Genomic DNA, 14,942 nt, shown 5'->3' with positions numbered 1-14,942 from the left:
ACATGGACGTAGACCATCAAGAGGAACAAGCTGTAATGGCTTAATTGCTTAAGCCCCGCCCCTCTGTATTCCTATTGGCTGGCCTTTACACAGCTATAACTTTTGTTTGCAACATGCTACAGTCTTGAAACTTGCTCCATGGACTTGGACCACCAATAGGAGCACGCTGTAAATGTTTAATTGCTTAAGCCCCGCCCCTCTGTCTTCCTATTGGCTGGCCTTTACACAGCTCTAACTATTGTTTACAACATGCTACAGCCTCAAACTTTGGTACATGGACGTAGACCATCAAGAGGAACAAGCTGTAATGGCTTGATTGCTTAAGCCCCGCCCCTCTGTATTCCTATTGGCTGGCCTTTACACAGCTATAACTTTTGTTTGCAACATGCTACAGTCTTGAAACTTGCTCCATGGACTTGGACCACCAATAGGAGCACGCTGTAAATGTTTAATTGCTTAAGCCCCGCCCCTCTGTCTTCCTATTGGCTGGCCTTTACACAGCTCTAACTATTGTTTACAACATGCTACAGCCTCAACATTTGGTACATGGACGTAGACCATCAATAGGAACAAGCTGTAATGGCTTAATTGCTTAAGCCCCGCCCCTCTGTATTCCTATTGGCTGGCCTTTACACAGCTATAACTTTTGTTTGCAACATGCTACAGTCTTGAAACTTGCTCCATGCACTTAAACCAAGTTGACCACCTCTCACACCCGCGCACACACGAACGCACATGCACACATGTGCACACACACTCATTGAAAGTCAATGGAGAAAATCGGGGAAACACGTAACTCTGTCATTTCTCGACCGTTTCAGAAGCAGGGCGGCTCGCCGGAACCGGTCCGCCCCCTTGAACGAAACCAAATGGACCCTTACAGCTCAGACATCTTAGCATTAGCATGTTAGCATTAGCATGTTAGCATATTAGCATGTTAGCATTAGCATGTTAGCATTAACATGTTAGCATTAACATGTTAGCATTAAAATGTTAGCATGATAGCATGTTAGCATGTTAGCATTAGAATGTTGGTGGCAACGTAATGCGCAATAAACTAAGACAAAATACCCCATTGAAAGTCAATGGGGAGACCTGGCTCACATGTAACCAAATGGACCCTTCTTGAGGCTAAATGTCATCAAATGGTGGTCCGTGGCTCAAATGCTGCACAGACTTGGCAAGCTTCAGGCACCCAGTAAAATTTCTTGAAATTTTGTTTCTAGTTATATAATAAATACAATAATCATACTGTATTTATGAGCATTGTATGTCTGTCCTGTTTGTTGTTGTGGCAGAGCTGTGTCACGTATTTTGCCTCTTGTCTTGGCCAGTTGACACTTGTAAAAGAGACTTCAGTCTCAATGTGGTTTTTACTGGTTAAATAAAGGTTAAATAAAAAAATAAAAAATGGGTCTTCATAGGGGGTCCTCAGTTACTACAGGGGGCCGCCAAATCAACTTTGAAAGGAATATTTCACCTCCAGCCTCGGCTCCTCCAGTCCCGGCGCCTACCGGCCCAGCGCCTCCAGCCTCGACGCCAGCCTCGGCTCCCCCAGCCTCGGCTCCTCCAGCGTCGGCTCCCCCAGCCTCGGCTCCTCCAGCGTCGGCGCCTACCAGCCCAGCGCCTCCAGCCTCGACGCCAGCCTCGGATCCTCCAGCGTCAGCGCCTACCAGCCCAGCGCCTCCAGCCTCGACGCCAGCCTCGGCTCCTCCAGCGTCAGCGCCTACCAGCCCAGCGCCTCCAGCCTCGACGCCAGCCTCGGATCCTCCAGCGTCGGCGCCTACCAGCCCAGCGCCTCCAGCCTCGACGCCAGCCTCGGCTCCTCCAGCGTCGGCGCCTACCAGCCCAGCGCCTCCAGCCTCGACGCCAGCCTCGGCTCCCCCAGCCTCGGCGCCTCCAGCGTCGGCGCCTACCGGCCCAGCGCCTCCAGCCTCGACGCCAGCCTCGGCTCCCCCAGCCTCGGCTCCCCCAGCCTCGGCGCCTCCAGTCCCAGCCTCGGCGGATTCCGGATTGGGGGGAGGAGGAGAGGAGAGGGAGGCAGATGCTTCTGCATGCTGGAACCGTTGAGCATCTGAAATACATATCAGCAATCAGCATATCATTTTGACACTTCATTTTGACTTACAAATGTGAGATTGACATGAACTTGTCAATCGGGTCACTGGTCACATTTGTATAGTGCAAAGAGAACAATGTAGTGTCTAACAACATGCCATCTAAAGGATATTCTGCATATTTTGTGATGAAAGAAAATCTAAAAACATGAGGAAAAAGGAACACAAGGGTGATACAGGGAGCATGACATGCTAGGGGGTGAGGTGGAGTCTGAAAGGTCTGTGCTAGTGGCTTAGGTGGAGTGTGAAAGGGTGAGTTTTCAGGCTACGGAAAAAAATTGAGCAAGTCTGCAGTTCTGACTGCAATTTGGAGTTTATTTCACAGTTTGAGTCTGGGGTGTGTGGATGGTTGTGCAGGGTGTTTTAGGGGTCAGTCAGAAGCATTCCTGTGTTAGGAATGCTAAGATCTAAGTGACCAGGAAGGTTAGTAGTGATGTCTTGAAGTTAGGGGGGTCGCGGTGCCATGCCTTTAGTTGCTTTGTAAGCCAGCATCAGTGTTCTAGTACTGGGTGAGGCCAGAAGCCAATGAAGGAAGTGTTAAGGGGATGTTAACATTTGGGGTGAGGGTGACCCGGTGACTGACATTTTATGAATCCTTTATGGGGCTTCAGTGAGCATTTCAACGATTTACAAGATAACAGTGTAAATCTACATTTTTGGTGAGACACAGTCGTACATGGGGCATACATTTTACAACACACTTCAGACAAAAGTTCAGCTAGGTAGATACCATGCACTTGTCGCCCATTAACTTGTACAACACCTGATTTAGCAAAAACATATCCCAATTACAGCACACTACAAACTCCAAAGCATTGCCTTACTTTTAACTGTGTGCTCATACAGCTTTGTCATCTTCTCCAAGAAGATTTTTAGCGGCCCGGACCCGTCAGGGCACAGATGTGTGATCATTTCCGCCACAACTGTGTCCGACCCCTTCTTCTTCCTCCCAAATAGCAAAATGGGGCTATAGCCCAAGACATGAAGCTTCCGAATCTGCATACAGAAATACACAAAATATTAACAGATAATTGACAGGCAAGGCAGCCTGTGTGATGAATGCCAAGCACACATATTGATAAGCCATTACCTTGCACAGAGCATCTTAACTGGTCAAAACTGTTCTCTAGAACATGAGTCTAGAATTGATGCGATACATATTTAAAAAAGTATTACATTAACCACTTGAAACCTAGCCTCCCGATTCTGGGGTGGGCTACATTCACCACAAATAACCGATCTCCAAGCTCACAACACATCGCAGCGCAACACGTGAGCTTCTAGATCAGCTACTTTTGACAAATAGTTTGTGTAGAGAAGTGTTTTAAAAACAGTGGTCCATGGACCACCAGTGGTCCTTCAGGGGGTTCCAGGTGGTCCCCAGCTAAACGGACAGTTGTGTGTAACTCCTTAGTGTAAAATTAAACCGAATTCAACCTTATTTGGCTATTTAGGATGTAAGTGATAAAATGAAAATAGTACATGAAGGATAATGTATTAAAGAAAAGTAAAAGTTTAATCTGCAACACAAAATTATGTAGTGGGCGTCCCTGCTTCATCTCTCTCTCAGCTAAGGGGTAATTGACCTTGAAGACCTCTGCTCAAGGATGCTGCTATAGAATGTCTGAGGTACCCGAGGAAAGATAATGTACTGCAGCATTCATTGGTCAACCTTTTATCAACACCACTAGTCTGTCATATAGAACATGAAGAGACTACCTGACAATATACAGTTATACTCTCTAAAATAAATGAACCAAAAGAGGAAGCACATACCATTAGCTGGGCAGAGCCCACAACTCTGCTCTCGTTCCCGTGTTTTTTTATTTTGGACCCATAGTCCTTATTCTTCAAATTATCTTCCTTTATTAAGAAAGCCTTCCTTTTCAGAAGGCTTAAAAAGCAGGTGCCACAGGCCTTTTTGGCAGCATTGTTTTCTGCCCCACAGTGGGGACAGCTCTGCTTCTTTGGCTTGGTCATCGTCTATGGAGAAAATGCATGAAACAAAAATATATTAGTTAGACACATACATGAGCTCAGTTCTGAGCTCAGCCTGGTATTCCTAAAACGTAGCCCAAGTAAACTATGCTTAAACCTACCTTATGCCTAACCTTAACCTCAGTAAAACTATGTCAAACCTTATTTCTAACCTGAAGCTCAGTTAAACAGTGCCAAAATCTAACCCTATTCCTCAACTATGCCTACCCCATGCTAAAACATATTTTTAACCTTAATTCCAGTAAAACAAATGCAGTAATACAACAACCACTCCACCGAGGACCAGCATTCTGGTGTTGCTTATACTAAAGAATTGCATACATTCTAAAGAACAATCTCACCAAGTCTGGAAGAGCTTATGCAAGACCCTCAGTAGTACACAGACAGACACACGTAACACACACACACACACACACACACACACACACACACACACACACACACACACACACACACACACACACACACACAGACGAAGTAAATGCACTAAATATCATCTTACCTCCAACGTATTTCCAACTTTACCGGTAGTATCTTGATCTTGATCTGCTTTCTTCTTTCTCCCTTAAGCCCGACACCGGCTGCGTCCCCCGCGCGGCGCCGCGCGGCGCGCACAGCCGCCTCCATTATTTTCAATGAACCTAACGCACACCGGCTCCGTCCGCCGCGCGGAGTCGCGCCACGCCGCGCCGCCCGGCGCGCCGATAGAACACAGTTCTATTTTCCAGGCGGCGCCACGCGGCGCCGCGCAGCAACGCGCAGCAACGCGCCGCAACGCGCCGCACACGGTCGCAGACGGTGTGTGGTGGGCTTTAGTTCTCTCTTCCTACTTGCCTCAACGCGCGCAAAAACCTCTCTGTAGTTTGTAATTTATTGTGTTAATATGAACCGCTTCCCCATTGGCTAATCAGTCAATTGGCAATATTGTCTCTCTCTCTCTCTCTCTCTCTCTCTCTCTCTCTCTCTCTCTCTCTCTCTCTCTCTCTCGTGTGTGTGTGTGTGTGTGTGTGTGTGTGTGTGTGTGTGTGTGTCACTCAATAACTAAATACCTCAATGTTACTGTTAATAGTATGCATTTATGATTATATGTTAAACAGATTATCACACACAGACACACACACACACACACACACACACACACACACACACACACACACACACACACACACACCCCCCCCCACACACACACACACACACACACACACACACACACAGACAGACAGACACACGGACGGACGGACGGACGGACGGACGGACGGACGGACGGACAGACAGACAGACAGACAGACAGACAGACAGACAGACAGACAGACACTGACCAAAAAGGACAGGCAGTCTGTCTTCACAAGAGACAGCGTTTGGGTCATTTTGGGGCATAGAAAGTACCCGTTCAAGGACGCCCACATTGTTGTGGTATGTCCCTTGACATGAAAATGTTTGAGAACCACTGCTGTAAATACTGAGGAGGTGCCCATATTTTAGCATAACCTAGTTATCCAGGAGAACCCTGAGAGTCAAGGGACCAGGGTCCCTGGGTCCCAGCCCCACTGGCTCATTGGGTAATCCATCTGTCTAGTCTTGTGTTCGGATAGTGCTCTTGATATTAACATTGGTTTGCAATAAGCCTAACTGTCGGACCTGCAGTTTGCTCCTTTGTGTGGTTTAGCCCTGTCATAGCCCTACAAAATGACTTCCAGCTTGCTATGCATATTTCTGAAAAAGATTCCATGAAGGTGGCATGAGGGTCTGGACCCATGAGGATCTGTGCTCATAGCCTGCACCCTGCACCATGCAGCTCATCAGCGTTCACCAGAGAACACCACATTTTGCAGACCTAGACCATTGGCACCTTAAGCTTGTTCTTTTCACAGATCAGGTTTACATCAGGAAAGAGTCTGGTGTGACTTGTTTGTCAAATTGGCCTGGGCAGTGGGCACGGTTGCACAGAACTCCACATGTTATAGCGAGCAGTACCCTGACTGTTGTTGGGCGCAACACAGGGCCAGGGAATTGCACCAGTGTAAGTTAGCACAATCACTAAGGAGTTTCAGAGTAAATTCCTGGATGACATTGATGCCTTTGACTGTCCCTCTTGTTCCCCTGACCTTTGGGTGCAGACAAGCAAATTACATTTGCATCTTACTTTAGTACATAGCATGCTCAAATAGAACAGATCAACAAGCTCTCAACACATTGCTAGATAAAAAAGGTTTTTCCTTCAAGTTGTACTGCTTGAAGGAACTTGTAGTCTTGAAAAGAAAAAAGGAATCGAAGGCACTCCGTCTTTGGTGAACAAGGTTAATATAATCTGGATTGTAATAAGTTACTGGAAAACTTAATGTATATTACATTGATATAATACTAATATTACTGGCCAACAATGACTATGTTGGTTTGTTTAGTGAGAAAACAATGTTGCAAATAATCAGGCAACCTCCCCATAATAATTTGGGTACCCCTGACCTGGGGGGCCTAATTCACAGGTTGATAACCAGTGTTATTGTACTTATGTACATTTATAAAACTAACTAATGTAAAGTTTATATCTGGATAATAGTCACACAAAAATTATAATTCAATAATTGTAACTACATTTGAGTTTGCCTGACAATCAGTCTGAATTTTCATTTTGTTTCACTTCATGGCCAGGACATATATTATTTAATGGTAGCGATTCATGGCTGGAGCCAGGCTACATCAGATTGAGTCTTAGATTTAGGAAAATCTACTGTAATAATAATGATCAGCTTTAATCCTGATTATAATCGCCCTGTTGATACTGTACATATATTCATTCATATAGTTCAGGTTGATACACTGTACCGTATATGCTTACCCTGATATAGTAAGTTGAAGGCCGGCTGACACTGTACATACACATAGTCGCTGATGGGAGTACTTCATCTTATAGGCACTGTATTCAATGGACCTCCATTGTTCAATGTCAGTTTTTATTGCACCATCAAAGATAGTATCATGTTTTTAGGAATATTTTATGAAAATGATGTAGAGAGGAAACCATAAATTATGAAGGCCATGTGCATTATCATATAATACTCTCTTGAAGTTGATAACGAATTCTTGCGAATGTGAACCAAACAAATGCATACATGGTATGCTGTGTGCATTTTCTAGAGATCTTTAAACGATCTTAAAAAGGTGTAAAATGCGTTGGAATTCTAGTCTTCATCTGGCAATATATCTAGCCGCAAATTCCCAGGCTTGTACCCCTACAATGTTGAGTGTGTCTGGCTAACGGTTCCTCAATTCTGCTTACTTCCCACCACTATGAGCTGGAATACCATGTTCTCCTGCTCTTATGACTACAATGGTATAGCTGAGGATGAGTGGAACCACCTGGGGACATTTTGCATCTCCCCACCCCAGTTCACATCCTCCTGGAATGTGGAATGTCCATCTTCAGACCATGATGTGTCCCCATAGGGGTTTCATTGCAGGCTACTGTTATTTATTTTTCATGACATTGTCCCTCTCCTACGCACCTGTCGTTTAGGAGTGCAAAAGCCTTGCTGTTTATCGTAGGCTACAGGAAAGGTGATGTCATCCAACCATTTCTCTCAACTGAGTTAACATAAGCTTTTAGTAAAAGTATTATGCATTTATACCTTTTGTGATCTTCATGGTAATTGTTTGGCTTCATATCTTGGCCAGAGTTGGAAACATTAAATTGTAAGACCAAATATAAAGGCAGTATGTGCAAAAATATCCTTGAATTAAATTTGTTTTTACTGTGATCTTGCAAAAATATATAAATAATGCATCAGAAATTACAAGCCATTGCACACTTTATTTCTCAGTACTCTCCATTCAAGATTAGTAGTAGATCAAAATAGAGATCAAATAAGAAAACAAATAATAAAAAAATACTAGCCCTGCCTCATTTCCTTTAACCCATTCAGGACGGGAACCCCTTTTGGTGTTTTAAGCATCGTTATACTTTAGCTATTGAAATGTAGCAGATCTACAAACTCATAGCATGGCTACGAGCTTGTAGATCTTTTTTTTTTTTTAATCTTGAAAATGTAGCTCCGTGAGGTCCAAGGAAGAGCTATACAAAAGGTAATTTGTCCCTGGTATAATCCCACCGGTAGGTCTGAGACCAGCCCACACAGTTCGTTGTCTCGCTCAACAGTCTGACAGTAGCTGGGTGTCCTACTCAACATCAGAGTCAGACGATGCGGACTCTGAACTGTAGGCGCACTCAAGTTCTTCCAAAATGTCTACTGTTTCAACAAGACTGTCGTCGGTTGCGTTCATGACGTCTATGTAGAGCTTCCTCACGCGCCTCTTCAGATGTCTCAGATGCATCTCCTTTTTACGGATGAGGCACGCGAGACCCCTCCTTGCATCCTCTGGTAGATGTCCTAAACAAAGGAACAATGTGTCACTCACTATATAGGGATGAAACACATCTTTCACACCATAATCATAATCTCTTGAAACATGACATAAAAACCAATTAGTAGAAGTGCACGTTTACTTTGCCACATACCTTCACTCTGATGGGGAGAAAGCTCTGACAATACACTGGCTCTGGCCTTGAGAACATCCCAGTGCTGCCTCATCTCTCTCACGAGGATAGACTTCTCTTCCTGAAGCCTGCGAACTGCCATGCACTGATTGAACACCTTATTCTTGGTGCTGAAATCAACAGACCCTGTAATACATAGATATGGAGGGTTGAGACAGTGCACAAAGACTGTAGATGCATATATCATTCATGTAATCATGTATCAGTATTCAATCATATACATAATAACAACTACATGGAAGAATACATACAGGACGTTAACCTCTTAACCCATTTAGACCTCTGGTTTTGTATCTCTATGGAGCACTCTGAACAATTAATTGTTGAGCGTCCCTCAGGACTCTACTAGTAACTATCAGCCGTTTCCACTCTACATTAAATGTCTGAAAATAGCCAATGGACAACCTTACAATGGCACAGACATGTCAATCTGCCATTTTCCACAATGGTTTTCCAAGTATACAGACACTGGGGTTTAAGTGGCTAAATGCATACCACTTTGTGAAATTTGCCACGGCCAAGGATGCTCTCTGTCCAAGATAGTGTCGAAGCACACGGTTTGCTCAGGAACCAGGCTGTTGTACTCCTCCACCATGAGCTTCAAAGCGTCTTTCTCCTGCAGTAACTTCCGGCGGATTCTGTGACGTCCTTTGTTGCTGTCTGAGAAGAAATACAAATTATTGCTGGTTTCACACGCTTGGCTATGCCTACGTATGCCTACGAGCAGTTTTCTGGCATTGTGCCGATTTTGCCAGTAAACCACTCCATTCCCATTGAAAACCATTACATAAAAGGCTGACACAGACATAACTGAATGTTGTGTGAACCAAGCCTAATATAAGACAGAGAGGCTGTAACTCTGCCCCAAACACATTGTACACAGTCAGAGAGGCTGGGACTGTTAGAATAGGCCTAAAATGTTACCATTTTTGTTATAGATGCGTTGCTTCCTGGTTTTGATGCTGCTCGTGAAGGCCTCAATCTTCCGACACAAAGCCTGCAGCGTGCCTTGATCTTGTGTTTGTCCTGAAACACAATGAATAACAGTGTGAATTTTAAAAATGAATAAATATTCAGATTTTTATATCAGACCATGTTCATCATGTTCTTACCATCTGCCCATTCTTTTAGATCTTGCACATTCTCTTCAACATTGTGGTCTTGAAGTTGAAGTTCTGCCTTCAGGCTTTTGTTTCCAGATCTGCCAACTTGGTTTTTAAGACCTTAGATGTCTGAAATTACAAACAAAACCATTACAAAGACAGAAATTCATGTCATGATTTCTATGTTTTAAAATAATTTTATTTATTCTGTATTTGAGCCATGGACCACCATTTGATGACATTTAGTCTGTCAGCCCCAAGACTAAAGAACATTTTGTTATTGTTCGATAAGATTTTGTCCACAATGCCATGCTATATTGATGTGGTACTATAGGAGATAATGTTGTTAAAATAACGTAAATGCAGATGTTTAACACAAAAAATAACTCAATTGTAAAAGGGGTCCCATATGGGGTCCAGTTGGTTTCATTTTACACTCAATTTAGCTGGGGACCACCTGGAACCCCCTCAAGGACCACTGGTTGGTTATACATCATGCAAAGTGCACATGAATGCACGCCTGTATACATGAAATAACAGTTTCTACCTTGTGGTATCTTTGGGAGAGTGACTTGGCCATGTTGTCACGTTTGTGATCGTTCCAGCTCATGGCCAAAAGGGTCAGCATGTCATTGCGGCCTGCAAGTACACAGAGAGGAGTTCTGCAACAATTCTTACAATCATGTTATTCACACTACACTATAAAAATGTACAATTATACAGCACCTTCTTTGGACATATGCTTCGTTGTTACGGCTATCCTGGAGAGAAATGCATTGCATTGTTCGACCTCTTCTCCAAGTGTTGAGCCAGCACCGTCCTGGTTTCCCCCGCCCCATTTCACCTGGACAGAGATAATACGAAACCTGAATATCAATTGCATTCATAAAAGCACATGCTTTTACCAAGACTCAATGGTGCCATTTAATTATAAAGAAAAAAGCCAAATGGACTGCCAACTAGCACAGGCAGTTAACCCTAGAACACCATTACTGTACAGCAATACATATCAACTTGAGGTACTCTTCTTTAATATTTCACAAAAAACTGAAACAAAAACATTGGGGGTGTGTGGGATTTTTCTCTACCACTCTATCACTAAACACCTGCCTGTAGAAAAAACCAGGGATGTGGGCAGAGAAACAAACCTACCTACTATGATGTCACTGAGCATCATGAAGGTACTGAAATACCCACCTCAGACATCAGCAACATTATGAAAATTACAATAATATAATTGTCCGGGGGAAAATCTAGGGAAAGTCTAGGGTTAACAAAGGTGAAAACGCTAACTGCCTTGACAGCAGTAGATCAGTTACTCATTGCTGGATTGTCAGATAATGTATAGGATTGACCACCATCTTATAATCACATATCGTTTTATACTAACCTCACATTTGTAGTCATGAGCCTTAGCATGGAGAACCGACAGGAAGGGCCGCATGTTTTGAAGGGGCTGGAGCTCTGGACAGCAGGCACACACTTTTTGCAGGTACGGCCAGTACTTGCAGGCAACATACATACAAAAGAATTTGATGTCATACTTGGATGCCATCTGGTGCTGTAAGAACATGGGGTATGCATATATTTCACCCCTAAACATGTTCAAGGCAGCCAGCAATACCCCATGTCTGCAGACAGCCAGTTCTAGGCCCTCCTCGTCGACACAACTCCTGGACCGTGCAGATGTTTCTCTGGCTGCCGACCACTCCCCACCACAAATACCCCTTCCAGGGACCTACATGGTAAAAAAGATTAATAGATAAAAGATCTTACCATGGGTGAACAATCAGATATTTTGAGGTAAATGTCACAAAAACATGGCACTACTTAACCACTTAAACACCAGGATCTGTATTCTGGGAAAGGTTTTGCAGAAGACCGTTAAGCTCAGCCAACAACTTTACAGTGACAAAAACAGAGAGCTCGTCGATTGTCTATTTTCAGTGAATATATTGGATGTAGAGTGAAAACTTTAAAGCCACTCTGGTATAGAGAGCCCTCCACTCAATAAAGAAACAGGATTTAAGTGGTTAAATTTCATGACAATTATTGACTTAATAATCAGATAGAAGAGAAAGTCTGCAATTACATGTTTGACTTTGCTGTGGATATCACCAACAAATTTAGACACGTCTTCATCATTGGCGATGAATGCCCCCTCAAAGATGGAATGATCTTTGGATCTAAAAAAGGAGATAAATTTAAGATGTTATAAAATCCAAGTTGAAGGAATTGCAAGACTGTAGGATCTCTCAAACATTCATGGTGGTGGGGGGGATTCAGATTTTACAGGGGCCAGTTTCGAATTGCAGCCATCCGCAGGTGCCCTTTCAGAGCGGTTTTGAAGGAGTCAAGGGATTCACATGTCTTAATGACTGTTGGTAGGGCGTTCCACATTTTGGTGGCATAGGAACGAAAATAATTTAGTCCCTTGTTTGTGCCGAATCTGGGTTGCACATGGTTTGTTGTTGTGGGTGTGGACTTCGTTTACATTAAGGAAGTATTTAGACAGGTACATGGGTATCTTGGTGGTGTATCGAATCTTGTGGACCAGACCCATTGCAAGATACTCTACTCCAGTGATACTCAACGTCCGGCCCGCGGGCCACATCCGGCCCGCGGGACCATTATGACAAAACTCTGGCCGTTTTGGTTGATAAATATAGCAGTCAGTTGTAAAAGCCTGATGCTACACAGACCATGTTAAATGCTTAAGCTAATGTTGACTGTCAACATTAGCTTTAGCATTAGCATGGTCTGTGTGGCAAGCCGACATAGCATGACTGCGTGCGTGCTTGCAGGAGAGAGAGAGAGGCAGGGAAGGGGGCCGCTCGTCTGGAAGTGTGTGTGTGTGTGTGTGTGTGTGTGAGAGAGAGAGAGAGACTGTGTGTGTTGAGGCACTGCCTGTCCAAGCTGTCTGTCTGCCTGGCAGACAGTAAGACAGCTACTCATTGACAGGCAGTGCCTGTCTATGAGTATACCCAGCTAGCAAGTCATGGCGCGCCGCCTGCGTGAGGCGGTCGCCGCGCGCCGCCGATCGTGTCCTCCGCCGGGCGCGCCGCACGATGTGGCCGCGTCGTTCTTGATCAGCGTGTGCCGTGCGCGCCGACGCGCGTGTAGCCGGCGCCCCGCTTCTCTGCCGCGACTCGAACGTCAGCTACGACGGCAGCAGCAGGACAGCGTCTTATGACACCCCCCCCCCCCCTCCATATATATTGCGACCCCGCACCCCTCCTCCCCCATGCTCACCTCCCTCCCACATATTTATAGAAACATAATAAAGCAGCAAATGTATACTTAATTTTGTTTCTTTATTAGGAAAAAAAAAAGGTTACAATGAAATCATTTAGCCACATAGAAAAAATATGTAAACAACCAAGTTTAGAATACAAGTGGTTGATTTTTATGTCATTTTGCTGAGAATGCACTTTAAGACCACTCTTTGAGAACCACTGGCTTCTAAAATCTATAAAACACCAACTTTCCTGAAACCACCAGAACACGTTGGATAAGATTGTGTCCACATTTCCACAGTTTTCTGAAAAACCTATGTTTCTATATTAGTGGTTCTCAAATTATGTTATGTCAAGGACCCCAGAAATATTATGAAATTGGCCGCAGACACCTAGAGTATCTGAAAATATGTTGTTCCAGGGACTACCGAGAAGCAAAGATGAGTTAAAAACGTTTGCTCTGAAACAATATATATTCAAAGATTTGCACATTTTCAGGATAAAACTAAATAGCAGACCTACAAGCTCGTAGCGCGGTCCCTGGAACAACATATTTTCAGATTGGAGTAAATCGTTTGAACACCAATGATACAGAAACATCTAGGCTTTTCAGAAAACAGTCATACCATTCAAACACTTTAACCATAATTTTAAAAGCTGTTAGATTGTTGGCAGATTTACAAGCTCACGAGCTTGTAGATTTGCTATTTTTGAAAAATCGTGAAAATGTGGCCCAAACACAGTGAACGTTTTAACTAAAATCTGTGAGGATTTAGAAGACATTTTGTGGAATCAGTTCTCAAGTTTAATTTCTATAAAACACCAAGTCTATTCTGTGTGGAGTTAGTTATGTAGGCCCAGTAATGTTGCAATAACAGTTACACAGCAATAAACAGAACACACAATCGAGATTCACCTTTTGAGCAAGAAATCGTGCAGCATACATTCAAGAGTCCATTTGGAAACCCCTATAGCGGTGGGTTTGAACCCTTTTCATGCCAAAGTTATTCAGCATTTGAGCCACGGACCACCATTTGATGAGCTAGCTGCCTGCCGTGCCTGTCCGTTTCCTTCCTTTATGAAGCCTGACTGGTGGTGGCCGCCAGCAGAAGTTCCAAAATGCACCCTGTCCAACGTCTCCGGCTCTCAGACCCCAGGTCCCTGTCACTGAAGTCCAAGATCCCCTGGTTTTAGCCACTTTAACCATTATTTAAAAAGCTGTAAGCTGTTGAAAACGAGTTTGTAGATTTGCTAATTTTGAAACATCGTGAAAATGTGGCACAAATCTGTAAATATATATTATTTTGCAGCAAACGTTTTAACTAAAATCTGTGAGGATTTAGAAGACATATCAGTTCTCAAGTTTAAGTGCTTAAGTCTTTAAAACACCAATTCTCTTCCGAGTGGAGTCAGGAGTTTCTGAGCGTAGCAATGTGTGTATGTCCCCGTGTCTGTATGTCTGAGCACGGAAAGCTGGGTGCGTTCCTTGAGGTCTGGATGTTGCGTATAGTAGAGGGTCAGGGAAACCCGACTGGTGGTAGCCTTTCCAGCAGAGGTTGCATTTGAAGTCGATAGGTCTTCCTCCAGCGAAAGTTCGTCTGAAATCACAGAATTAATTAAATAAATTATTTTCACCTTAATCATTTCTCTGGCTTGTGATACATGACTTAACAGTTGCCCTGTGGGTAAAACCCAGCCATTTTCTAATTTCTATTCCTGTGCTAAAATGTGAAAATGTTCTTACCATTTATCCATTTTATTTATCCATCACCATCATCTCCACTTCCTCCATGTGACCTCCTCATCTGTAATTTGAACAAAATCAAATACAAAATTGATATGGATTGCATTTGTATAGGGCTCACAACACGTGAGCTTGTAGATCGACTATTTTCACCATGCAACCAAGTGTAAATTCAGGCATTCTGAAATAGGC

The 14,942-nt window shown here is 43.7% G+C and overlaps 1 protein-coding gene across 1 annotated transcript; it reads right to left on the bottom strand.

Moving 5' to 3' along the window:
• Positions 1-8,288: 8,288 nt before the first annotated feature.
• LOC308311683 (uncharacterized protein) lies at positions 8,289-9,790 on the bottom strand (the record flags this gene model as incomplete). Its single annotated transcript, XM_080758473.1, has 5 exons — positions 8,289-8,500; positions 8,629-8,793; positions 9,163-9,327; positions 9,592-9,693; positions 9,787-9,790. The coding sequence occupies 5 exons, from the start codon at positions 9,788-9,790 to the stop codon at positions 8,289-8,291; spliced, it is 648 nt and encodes a 215-aa protein (XP_080614599.1).
• Between the last annotated feature and the right edge of the window lie 5,152 nt (positions 9,791-14,942).

The sequence above is a fragment of the Protomyctophum bolini genome, assembly GCF_963924005.1.
Source record: "Protomyctophum bolini genome assembly, chromosome: 24".
Classification (NCBI taxonomy): domain Eukaryota; kingdom Metazoa; phylum Chordata; class Actinopteri; order Myctophiformes; family Myctophidae; genus Protomyctophum; species Protomyctophum bolini.
This window is presented reverse-complemented; position numbering and strand designations above follow the sequence as displayed.